The sequence below is a fragment of the Exserohilum turcica genome (assembly GCF_000359705.1).
Source record: "Exserohilum turcica Et28A unplaced genomic scaffold SETTUscaffold_27, whole genome shotgun sequence".
NCBI classification, from domain to species: Eukaryota; Fungi; Ascomycota; class Dothideomycetes; order Pleosporales; family Pleosporaceae; genus Exserohilum; species Exserohilum turcicum.
In genome coordinates, this window is record NW_007360103.1 from 30,510 (window position 1) to 42,973 (window position 12,464).

General features: G+C 49.1%; 4 protein-coding genes across 4 annotated transcripts; 1 reads left to right on the forward strand and 3 right to left on the reverse strand.

The window, feature by feature from the left end:
- Nucleotides 1-965: 965 nt before the first annotated feature.
- Nucleotides 966-2,181, reverse strand: SETTUDRAFT_40212 (uncharacterized protein; the record flags this gene model as incomplete). The annotated part of the gene is made up of 2 exons (XM_008028580.1): nt 966-2,015; nt 2,077-2,181. 2 exons carry the CDS (start codon nt 2,179-2,181, stop codon nt 966-968), a joined length of 1,155 nt encoding a protein of 384 aa, XP_008026771.1.
- A 562-nt stretch (nt 2,182-2,743) lies between these two features.
- On the reverse strand, nt 2,744-3,634 carry SETTUDRAFT_111710 (uncharacterized protein; the record flags this gene model as incomplete). The annotated part of the gene is made up of 2 exons (XM_008028601.1): nt 2,744-3,427; nt 3,476-3,634. The coding sequence occupies 2 exons, from the start codon at nt 3,632-3,634 to the stop codon at nt 2,744-2,746; spliced, it is 843 nt and encodes a 280-aa protein (XP_008026792.1).
- A 1,163-nt stretch (nt 3,635-4,797) lies between these two features.
- On the reverse strand, nt 4,798-6,729 carry SETTUDRAFT_47925 (uncharacterized protein; the record flags this gene model as incomplete). The annotated part of the gene is made up of 2 exons (XM_008028591.1): nt 5,906-6,729; nt 4,798-4,834 (listed from the first exon to the last, which is right to left on the reverse strand). The coding sequence occupies exons 1-2, from the start codon at nt 6,706-6,708 to the stop codon at nt 4,798-4,800; spliced, it is 840 nt and encodes a 279-aa protein (XP_008026782.1). The 5' UTR covers nt 6,709-6,729.
- Nucleotides 6,730-8,809: 2,080 nt separating this feature from the next.
- On the forward strand, nt 8,810-10,016 carry SETTUDRAFT_29158 (uncharacterized protein; the record flags this gene model as incomplete). Its single annotated transcript, XM_008028572.1, has 2 exons — nt 8,810-9,373; nt 9,573-10,016. The coding sequence occupies 2 exons, from the start codon at nt 8,810-8,812 to the stop codon at nt 10,014-10,016; spliced, it is 1,008 nt and encodes a 335-aa protein (XP_008026763.1).
- Between the last annotated feature and the right edge of the window lie 2,448 nt (nt 10,017-12,464).

The following is a 12,464-nucleotide window of genomic DNA, read 5'->3' on the forward strand; positions in this document are numbered from 1 at the left end:
CTTACATAGTCACTGACTGCAGATAGACTCTAATGGAATAATAATAATAATAATAATATACTTGGAGAATTGGTGACCCATGCGAGTTGACAACTGAGCCGCGTGTGCAAAGCGGAAGCTGCAAATGCGTGAGAGTGTACAACCCCACGGAGAAGCCGCATTTTAGCGTCGTACAGTCGCTGTGACGCGTTATTTCATATATGGCGATGCGTAATGATAGAACCGAATAAGCGTGCCGACCCATGGAATGGAACGGAACGGTGCCTAGTCGACAGCCGCAGCTGAATGTATACGCGCGAGTCAGTAAGCTCTATAACTTCCAACAACTTGGAATCTTGTGATAGACACAGACCGCCCACTAGCCCAAGCTTCAGCTGAGCTGAGTGATGTAGCTACGCTGGTCCTCGCCCGTTTTCGGCATCGAGTAAGTTAGTCTACCCGACCACTCTTAAATGGAGCTTTTTGAAGCTGGTATCACAAGATCCTTATTCCGAGATGATGACCGGGTGTACAACTCTTACTGCTCGTATCTGCGCTGATGTATCTCATCTTGATCTTGATGTTACTTACCAAAGTTAATCCGGCATAGTCCAAGGTACATACATCGTTGCAAGACTTCAATCCAGACATCCAACGCATCCGAATGATGGTGGAAAGTATGAGCTCCGTACGCCTGCTCCATCTGCTCTACCAAAGGCTCTCTGGGAGGCTCGTACGCTGAGCAACGTACGTGAGTTCAAGGCTTAATCAACGTTGATACGTGATCGCGTACGACTGCACAAGAGCTCATTATCTGCCTCGATTATTGAGGCGATTAACCAGCTCAAGAAGGGGGCAGAGATGATGATGCTCTCAGCTGAGCTAATGCGCGATCGGATTACTAGCCTTGAAAGAGCCAACGAAGCAGCGTCAACGAATAGGTAGCGCATAGCGACAAATTGAGACGCCCTGTGATCATTCGGTCTTCAAGTAGAACAGCTTATAAGCCATTCCCTCAGCCCATGTGCGTCCTGATCAAGTATCTCTTGCATCTCAAGCTCGCTAAGGTCTGTCTCTTCCCTGCGTATCCACCACGATCGAAAGTTTGGACAGAATCTGTCGTTGATTCTCATGGACCATGACTTTCTCCACCTTCGCTGGTACTTGCGGTCCGTGAGGATTCCAAAAGGATCTGTCTGGGGACAAAGTTGTCGAACATCCTTGGCGTATACTTTCTTGAAGTACGATAGAATGCTCTGTCTCCCACGTAATGTGGCTAGGTGAAAGATGGCGTCCTCAAACTCATCAATATGAAGTGGAAACAACGTGCGAAGATGTGCGTCCGTCTTATCTAAATTCTTCTGGACGGCATATCCAACAGCTTGGCCAAGTAAAAAGAGGAAAACTTGTTTGATGTGTAACTCAGAAGGCGACATACCTAGACACAAGAGTGCACTAGCTATCTTCTTAGCGGAAAATTGGGGGTAGTCGTCCTTCAGTTTCGTTCGCAAATCTTGGAGTCGCGTTGTGACTTTTAAGTCGGCGATACACGGGAACACGTCAAGTAATCCGCTACGACAAACATGTTCCCGATCCCACCGGTAGAGAATAGCCCTCGATGGAACTTGGCCCCAGATCATCACTTCGGTGTCGTAAATCGACTTAGGTTCTAAGCCGCACCCAGCCCTTAAATCGTTGCACGCCATAAAACTTCCTGGTTCCAGTCTCCAAGGACAAATAAGCAGAATAGTTACTTTTGTACGTTCTTTGTATGTGCAAAAGGTGATATGTAAGGCTCGAACAAGATCGATTGTTGCCGAGATGAACGGAGTAGGCACACGGTTAGATAGAACTGCATGCATATTAACGTACCCACGCACCTGCTGTACAGTCAGGGTTTGGAACGATGGCGGCGGATGCAGCTTTGATTGGATATCGTCACTTTCAGCATTCCAGGAATCCGCGTGGACAACTCTGTAGTAGATTGGTCTTTCGAACGAGTTCGCCGGGTGAGACTGGTAATCTTGGAAGACATCCTGTACCTTGATAGTTGTCTCAGCTGACGCGAAAAAGTGACAAAGCATGAGAATTTCTTACGAACTCCGTATGTTGGAACGACTCAGAAATATCATTGTAGCTGTACTCGGACTGATCCCCTATGTGCAGCCCTGCAAAAGCGTCCTCTAGCGTCGAATCACTCATACTGCTGCAAATTGTCGAGATGCTATGTCGTTATTTAGTAATGTTGGACGGAGCTTTGATATGTTTAGGTAGCGATCCAAATCATGACGTGAAGGCGGGGCTACTATATAAACTGAATGCGGGGTATGTACAAGCTCGGGCAATATACTTTCCAGCCACATATGGTTTTCGGCCACCCCACCCAAAGTAGCCACACAATTCGAAGTCGTGATTCTTTCAACGCTGCACTTTCCATATAGATCCACTGGAGGTTTTTAAATAGGATATTGTTTCAGATCTTAGTTCGTGTTTTTGGGATCGAGCGGGCTGCTACACATCAGTACATGGCCCCGCGATTAATGCTGTAAGGCTGTTCAGCAGACTAATAACCACACACGATAACACATTACAACCAGTAACGATTAACTTTAGAGCAAGAGCGTTTTTTAGTGAAGTGGACAAGATTCGCAGTAAATTCAGACAAAGAGACTCCTTTCGTTCATATCATAGAGTGAGAGTTGAAGTTCTCTAATGAAATATTAAGTATTCGTGTTGAAGTGCATGTTTTACGAATAGTTGCGGTTCATGTCAAATCTTCATCATCGAGATCTGTCGTGTGGAATCCGTCACATGATACGCAAGGGAAAGCCGGGTATATATTGACCAATGGTGTGTGATGTATCGGGTTCCCGGTTTTCTTCCTACACTTAGGACACACCGGCTTGCCCGTTTTACTGACAGACGTTGTATTCGGGCAACCGCGCGATCCGGTATGACAGTAATAGCAATGACCACAAATGAAATGATGCTCGGAGACTCCTTCTACCTTAGGTCCATGTCGCCCACCTAGCAGAAGGTCTGTTGCCAGGTCTGCGTTTGAACGTAGGACATCGAGTACCCTCTCCTCTCGTAGGGTTGCTTTTAACATGGAATGGCGACCCGCAACGGCAGCGACAACTGAGTTCCTTAGCTCCACATGAGCTGGTGGCACAGTTGTCGTGTAGTCGTAGACAAAGGCAGCAGTCACGGCCCAGTCGCTGGGATTGACAGTCATTACCGTATTCGCAAATGACGTTTTTGCAAGCTTGCAAAGAGATGCACAGTCGTATTTGTCGGCGATTATAGTAACTTGTGCATGAAGGAGAGGTTCTAGAGTGTCGAATTTAGAGACATTGTAGTCTGCCCCGTAGATGTATGACACCATGCAGTCAATTGCATTCGTGTATACTGGATCATCTTGCAAAGTGATTGCTTCACTGCTTGTCTCCTATTATACAGGTTAGGCCTTGGAAATACTTCGGTCACAATGTACTACCACTAAGCCGCCGGTGAGAGCCTTTTGAAACCATTTGGAGTGACAGACCATAAGAGCTTTGTGGATCCGCCAGCTCTTGTCGCTAAAGTTCAGGGTCAGGTCTGATAGATCACCAGATGTCAAGTACGAGAGGTCGCGAACATAATTTTCATAAGCCATAGCTGCCCGAGTTTGTGACTGCCAGCTTATCAATAAATAAGGTTGAGACCCCGCTCGCAACGCGCCACATTCTTGAACAATGACGTACGGTATCGCTACCTGAACCTTGTTCAAATTTCTGAAAACCGGCCGTGCACGCGTCACGCGTCAACCCCCTCCACCTAACTGTCTTTTCCAGCCATCCTACCCAGACAGAAGTAGGCTTCAACATTTTTCCTTTTTCTCATTTCTACGATCTAAACACGACTACTGATGCAAGACAAGAATAGTGCTTGTCAGTGAAGTTGGCTTTACTGCGCATCCTGCTGCCAGGAGCATGCAATATTGTGTGGATTCACGCTAGACCTGTAACGGGCTGAACGCCCTTCCCCTCCCATACTCGTCTACGACCTCGTTTACTCCACCTGCCCGGCCCGATTGTTACCCTAGCAACCAGCATTGTATATAGATAGCTACGTAGCCGAGAGCTTAGCTCTCTATCGAATACAATCTTGTTACCTTGGCCTGTCCGATCGTGCTCCCGAGCTTAAGACTACCCTCCGGGGTCGAGCCCCTTACAAGACCCAAAGCACGTAGAGGGTGGCGCCACACTACAAGTAGACTACGTTAACTTAGGGTTAAACCCTAAGCACAACTCTTAGTGAGCACAAGCCACACCCACGAACAACAACTCTCTACTAGACTTCATCTAATAACTTACGCTACATCTCTTATAGCATCGTAAAAGTTAGTACATTAGATACGCGTGGGTTGTCTGTACCATATACTTAGGTTACAGCTGCTTTCCATACGGAGGGGGAGGGGGGAAGGGGGGGAGGGATTCTAGAACCGAATACCCAAGTGGGACTATATATGGCTTACCTATTGTTGAGTACTGTAATGCTTGATACTGAGCACTTCGAAATTGACTAATGTGCTTGTTGTTAAGTAATCATGTAATTGTAGCACGGTTCTTGGCCGAATCCTCTAAATTGCTCACGGTTCACGGCGTAAGTATTCTGAACATAAGCGTTTTGCGACCGCTCTTCACAGGCTGTAATGATACTTATCATCTAATTAGACGCTTGAGCCAGACATTTAGTTACATACTGTCTAATCATGCCGCGACACATTTAGCTAACTAACTAGTGACATAATAGCAGCAAATTGATGACCAGCGGAGATTACTGTAGCCACGCGGGAAAGTTCTTGAGGTCATCGCTTACCATTCAGTTGTTAGCATCTTTGTCAGCATAGTGTCAATGAATAGTTATGCGAAAGGATTACACTCGCTTGCACAATCGGCTTCCGGTCCTAATACAGCACGCAGTTTCGAAGTTGCAGGGGTCCCTGTCGCGCTAAGCTAGCATCCTGCCAGATAGAGCTTAGTGTATGCATAGCTATCTCATCTAGGCTTGGCTTTGCAAAAGCGCTCTAACCCTTAGCCAAAAGGAAACCGCTCCGATCTTTAGAGTGTTGTAATTAGACTGGTCAAATGGGCCGGGTCGGGCTGGGTCGGGTCAGATTACTAAGCGACCCAGCCCGACCCAGCCCGATCTTAGTGGCCCTAGGCCCGACCCAGGCCCGAGCTGGGTGCCCTACGCCCATTTACCGGTCTACTGAAGCCCTAATGCTACTCTAGGCTACTTCGTGATCTCGTGCTACCGTCGGATCTAACGCGTATAAATTACACTCACTTTCACAATTACCTTCCGATCTAACGTCCTTACGAATAACTCTATCAGGAAAACTATCTGATTACATGTGTCTACTAGTCTCAATATACCATCTCGCCTAATTACCAGTAACCGACAATGGCTCATTGGCAAACCACGATACATCGCCGTTATTTGAATGGCAATATGAATACGAAAGTTACAAACACTTTGATCTACGCTAACTGCTTACTCAGTATAAATGTCCTGAAATCCACCATTATAGAACCAATTGGAATTCGGTGGTAAGCCTGGTTTGTGTAGCCCCTTCAGGATCGGTTCTGGTATCAGTTTTGTATGGTCGAATTTAAAATAACCGACCCGTTTATAGACATTGTCGCCTGTCTTAGCCAGGAGAATGCCGACCGAATTCACAGCATCATGTATAGCGTATGTGTTAATTTCTAAACACCATAGTTCGGAACTTCTTTCTTCATTGCAGTCAAAATGAGCCTCCAGTGGGAGAAGAACGCCACATTGTTCACCATGGTGCCAACTGATGAATTTCCCGTCCGTCAAACGCAACCGACGCAAAAGCCCTCTGACCTTTAGCTTCCCAGACTTCACTTGGCCGTACTTGAAGTTCGGCGATTCCCACGTCATGTGGCATTCGTCGTGGACCAACTCAAGCGTATCTGTACCCATCGGTAGTCGTTGATCATCAAACTTGACAGCATCGTCTAGCGATGCCCATGACCATGTTGGTCCATGTCTCTCCTTGCACTGCCAATCTTTTTGCGCGTGTTTTGGTCTCCGCCATCGCAGTTGCATACAAGCATCGAGAGCCCAGAGTCCCGCATAGTACTGTTCAGGTCCCAGCTTCAGATAGCGTCCAAAGGCCTCTGCAATAGCAGCAAAGGCAGGGAGTCTGTCAGTGCTCTGTCCTAAAGTACATGAAGAGTATTCTCGAACCATTGTCTGCCAGGTATCCCAAACTTCGTCTAGTTGATCCTTGTGATTTGGGTCGCTAAGGGGGTATGGATAGGGTCGATCGGTTGGCGCGCCGGTAAATTTCGACGGATTAAATTCCTCCGTCGACCACGCGAACCTTTTCACGTAGTCTTGGCCGCCGTCGACTTTCTCACCCCAAGAGCATTGCCACACTGTTTGTCTCACGCCGAACCGAAGAGTGCGGAAAGATCGCAGACGCTCCTGGAAAGTCCACCCTCTCGGGTCGATGGGGTCATCGAATGCAACGTGCAGAGGGTTTGCAGCGATATAACCTAGCAGCTTTTCTCCTTCTACGCTTTGGCGGTATCGTACTCGGCACAATGTTCCGTAGCATTGCTTCAAATTTCTCGGCTGAAGGAAGCCATGATCGGCTCTTCCTGCTCTTGCTGCTGAAATGGTGAGGAAAGCGCCCGCATAGATTTGATCCATAATAGGCAGTTCTCGTTTTTTGTCAGCGTCATTATCCTAGAGAATGCATAATGCATCAACCCAAAGATATGGTATTTCAAGTCTCCTCGCAGTAACTACGGCATGCCGGATGGTTTTCGGAAGTTCCGCTAATGGGAAGCCTCTGCATCTCTTTTCCAGTGTCTCAAATACTGTCTTTGACTTTTGATCACCTCCCCAACAGTAGCTGAGAGCTGCGTATTTTACAGGGCGTTCAGGATTGGTGATAAAGATGCGTACATCTTTGCTGTCTTTATTGCCAACGTCGACAAGTCGAGTAGGGCGTTGCCAATTGTGTGAATCTTTGCAGCACGAATGTCTTTCACACCGACGGAGCCACCTACGTATAGTAGAAAAACTCTCATGTGACCCTGGAGTAAGATTCAGCGGGCTTGGTAACGATATTCCAAAACCCGAGCTATCTTCTGGAGGTGGAGCGAAAATAGGAATTGTGGCGCTGCGATCTTCGGTGGAAGCTGGGTCGCTAGGAAACATCCATTTAGCAGAAATCTGCATTTCACTGTCGCAATATATTTCCAACGTCGGGTGTTCCAATAATGAAACAGCATCCTTGACAGGACATTTTTCGAGAATCAACTGGAAGAATTCGCATTCAGCCTGTCGTGCTTGCTCTGCATCTTTATATGAAAACGAAACTGAATCGCCAACTGCAAATATGATGTTATCGCAGTACTGGCATTGGTGCGATTCCTTAGAAACATCGGTCATGCGCCAGCCATCCATGGTAAAAAACCTCAAAGATGAAGAAGAGGTAAGAAAACGTCTAGAGGCAAAGTTAATAAACGATTATCTGGGTAAAGGAAAAAGTGGCGCAGTGTATGAATCCAAGAACATTCGAGAAGAATTTCGCAAGCATGTGTCAGCCGCTAGATCTAATTGAGCAAGCGCTTTAGCAGTGCGGGGGCTGTGCAAGGTGAGACAATGTGGGACGTGCTTGAACCGGAAGCTGATTCTGCAAGTGAGTTTATCGGTATTCGAACAGTCCGCTAAAAGAGTGGTAGAAAACCTTGTCCTGAGCACAATAAAATAGGTTAGTCTAATAGGAAGGATGTTCACAGGCCGTCATGCCAGCATCTCTCGCACGACCAATAAAACCCTACTGATGCTCAGCCGCGAGCTGCACGGCGCTTGTGCGACCCCACACAAACCTATGCAGCTAGGTCCGAGCCATTGTGGAGAACCTTTCTTAGTAGGGTACAAGGCTAAGCCGTGCATCCCGACAGACTGGTCGGCTCGGCTGGGCTGTAGAAAGCCTGCTGCACCCCTAGTTAGCCTGCTTGCGACTTCGTCCATGACGCTTGTTGCGCGCCCGCGGTCTAACTAGAGTTCCTTCAGCTTATGCACTCTCATGTGGTCCTTCTAGGTTTGTCGCGCAGATCTTGGCAACAAGTCCATATAGGCATAGGTTGCTGGCGTGCTTGTAGCCTATCCCGGATCTGTAGTGGCTCAACAGCAAGCGTGACCGCGACGCGATAACGCCATTGGCTTGCTTGCTTGCTAGTAACAATAATAATGTGATCGCTATCGACCCCATCATGTACTTGTTCACTTATCCTAACGCATGGTTTGCGGACGGCCCTTGGCGTGGTGCAAGTACGAGCCTCGCTTCCACGTGAGCGTCATTGTCACCCTTGCGGTAATTGGCTGAAGGGACTACAAAGGGATTCGTTCATGCAGAGTGGTTTCCATTTGATTCTTCTCCGTTCTATTACTTGTTCGACAGCTGTTCAGGTAGGCATGCAGCTTCTCGTGAGCTGAGTTTGTTCTCTCTTCGGCAGAGTCGAGTCGTTGCTGGCCTTGTCGGGGCCGTCCGAGAAGCCTCTCGAAGCCGCACTACCACGTGAACAGAAACTAGGTCGGTCCGCGCCATCTTCGAAAAACGACGAGTCCTTTCTCCTACGAAGCGGATACCCCCCTTAATCTCACGCAGCGGTACGACACGCTCAGCGATGTCCAGTCGGTGGACGGTGGCCTGACCTTCCCACCAGAAACGCCGTCGGTCTCGGGCCATCGCACGACGAGTCGCGTGTTGCGCTCTCACACCTCGCGAGGCTGCAACAGCATGATACAGGCGGATACAGAAAGACTTGGCTTCCTCCCACTGGCTGAGTGGGACGAACACAACAGCTATGAAGAGGAAACACCGAGCCATCTGCGCTACTCGATTGAGTGGAAGATAGCCGTCGACAATGGAGCCATCGCCAAGGACACAGAGCAGGATGTCGTCTTGGCACCTGCTGTGTACTGGCGCATGTACCTTCAGGCCAAGGTTGAGAAGCTTGTAGACAAGAAGCTGCCACGCAGCAGCCACGTAGAGCTGGACGATATCAGCGTTGTAGCATCGGTGAAAGACCGCTCAGAGAGCGACTTGACAAGGCGGTTCGACGACATGAACATTGACTGGTCGGTGGTAGAGAGGCAGTTTGTGCAATGGAGCGAGCTGTTCCGTGCTGGCAAGAGGCTAAAAGTGAACCTTGCTTTCAACTATACAGACTCCGTCTCCTCGTCCTCGGTTGCAGCGAGCCGTGGAACCAAGAGGGGCTCGTATGCTACTCAGCGAATGCTCGCCGACCGGGCCTCCCAGCTCGATGCCGAGCAACAGAGTAGCGGGCAGCCCTCTGCCTGGGTAAGCGTGTATACCATGATGCGATGTCCTGGCTCGCCGTGTAACCTTGGTCCATACTGCTGGCGTGATCCTTTTGGAAAGCAGCACTATAAGCTAAACGCTCACCATCTTAGAGCGCTAGTGAGATTGGTCGAGCAGGGCCATCGACTAGAAAGCCATGACGATGTGCCAGGACATCCGTGATCAGTTGTATGCATAGAACCAGCGACGACTCGAACGGCGCACGACGACCAGTGGCGCGCTAACGCCGAGTCTTCCCCCAATCACGATCAACAACGTCATGCCGTCTCCAGCTAGCGAGTCGCCCTCATCTGCATTGGTTAGTAGCGGTGCGATGTACAGGCGGCCATCATCAGGAAAGTGCTGTCTTGACATCCCCGGCCCTCGCGACATAGCCGTGGCAGCGTATGGCGACTGGCAGCAGTTCAAGGTGGTGGACCAGACGCTGCAGCTTGAGTACCAAAAGGCGTGCGATGTGACGCTGCGGGACGGACTAGACTTAGAGCAGGTGTTTGAGGACCAAGACGCCGACTTCTTCATCCAGAGCGGAGTCAAGCGGGGAGTGGCACGTCGGTTCGTCAGAGACATTGAGACATGGGCTGAGCTATATAAAGTGGAGTATACAAGGGACAAGGAAGACTAGTGTGATGTACAGTACCGTCCCGTGTGAGGAGCACCGCCATTCTTAGAAATAGCGTCGTGAGTACGCTTAGATACGAGATATGCTAGTCGAACTATATTATACTACCTACGCCTTAATTAACATTCTTCCAACATGACCCCAGCATGCCGGAAGTGCGCTTTAGCAATGTCTTGCCTGCCACCCGCGACGCTGATGCACCACTCGAGAAACGCCGCAAAGTCCTGTTCAGGGTGGCTCTCGTACTCCTGCCAGTTCTTCTTGATAAAGCCCTTTAAGATGCCAAAAAAGTCTTCGATCGGGTTAAGGTCAGGCGAGTACGGCGGCAAGAACTCCAGCTTCACGCCCGCACAGTCGCACAGCTCTCTGACACGATCGGTGTGGTGGAACGAGGCATTGTCCATGACCAGCACAGACTTAGGCTCTGGCCAGCGGCCGCAGTGCTGAAGCAGCTGCTCGATGAAGTCCTCAAAGACGTCGCTGTCAGTCGATCCCTGGAACACGCGCGAGAGAAGTATGCCGTCCTGGGTGTATGCTGGCAAGATCGTCGAGCAAGGCATCAAGTTGGATGTCTGGCCACCAATTGAAAAGGAGCTCCTGTGCAAGGTTTTTAATCGCAGTATAACACTGTTTATGTTTCGCGAAATTGGCGCATGTGAATCTGAGTGTCCGCAATGTGTAGGGTCAAGCCGTCTGAAGACCAGGATATGTTCGTTCGAGGGCCTTCGCGCCTAGCAATTGCTCGTCCATGCTGGAGTCTTTCGATAAGAAAACCAGCTGGTGCAAAGCTGCCACGCTGCAAATATTTTGGTCGAATTTGCTCACGTAATCGCTGGGCTTGGTCGGCGTAGGCAGTCCGCTCAGGCCAAGGGACTTTGAGAAGTTTGTATGGTCTGAGTGGTAGGGCGTATTCAAGTATGACCAAACGTCCCACCCAGAGGAGTGCTAATATGAACGGCGTGTAGTCATATGGCTTACGGAAACATAGTTCTGTTGGATGAATCCCTAGAACCCCGGAGAAATGCATGATAGCGCTGCGGTTCATGTTTCCGTCGTGGGAAAGGTCCGTCCAAAACGTTACAAGAAGCTGAAAAAGATTCTCTTAGACACCATCAAACGACGATTCGAGTAACACACCGCAGCCTTCCTGCTCAATGACAATAGAAAGATAGCCCCAGATATGGTTCATCTGAGCAAGCTGAGCTGTACTTAGCTCCAGTCCAGAGATCTCACTTGTGGGTTCTTTTATGTTTCGCGACAGTGCTAGGATGCGGAATATTAGGAGAGAAACCGCTCATGGATAACATAGTATCTTCCGCGGGTCTGTTCACGTTGAGGCGACTCGAACGGGTAAGGAAGAAAAGACGGGGTCCAACTCCGAAGCCAGCAACGCAAAATGCGCAGAGTCTGCTTAAGCGTCATTTCGCATCGCTGAAACACGACTTTGCTAGCGTCCAGTATTTTCCAGATGGTTCTCTCCATCAGTGCTAGGCTCACACACTCAAACCCATTCCAAAGCCCTAGTGAGAGATCTTCTGATGTTCTTGCGGAAGGCAGTGCTGCAGCTGCGACAATGAGATGGATTGGCTTACGAGCAAACCATGTGGGCCATTCAGTATTTTCGTTGTGCTCAAGCTCCATGTCCAGCGCTACTGTGCTGGACCCACCGTCAAAACGCTGTTCTTCTTCCTCGTCCTCCATTCGCGTTAAGTATTCTCCTTGGGTTGCAGGTTGCAATTGCAGTTGCTCTTGGTCCTCTTGCCGACTAGGATCGTCGCCTTGGATTACTGCCCAGTATCTCGGCGAGTACTTCGTCCAGCTCTGTAGGTAACATTCATACCTAGATTGGTTCTTCCCGCAATCTGGGGCACGGATATTATGGTCCGCCTTGAACCAGCTGTGGTAGAAGCGGCCAAAAGAATACAGCCTGCCCTGGGCCTCCGATATGCTGTTGTTTAGATGGTATCTCTCGCTCTTCTGGGGCCTTAGCCTTCCTCTGGGTGCGTTTTCTTTCCGCGTCGGCCGCCTTCTTTTCCTCTGTAGATGTGTATTTAGGCGGCCGACCTCGCTTTTTCTGGCAGGTAGTGTTTCTGTTCAACATTGTACGCTATAGTTGTATCAGATATCAAAATGAATGTTGTGAAAGAGTAGAGGAACGGGGACAAGGCCTGTGGTGAGAATACAGCCTGGTGTGTCAGGGGAAAGGCTCGAGCGTACCCTACCTCAATCTATTTCAGACGACGTCAGCTTCCCAACCTCTTTAGTACACACTGTGTGTAGCGACAACTCCTACACACTAAGCTGTGAGGTCTCCAGTTACCATTAGAGTTACTAGGAAAACCCTTTTTGGTATCCTTGTATATCTACAGTCTAGCAAGCTATGAGGAGGACTATAAGAGACTTTTCTAGTAACCCTGTATGTAATGGACTACGCTCTGTGGAGCAAACACT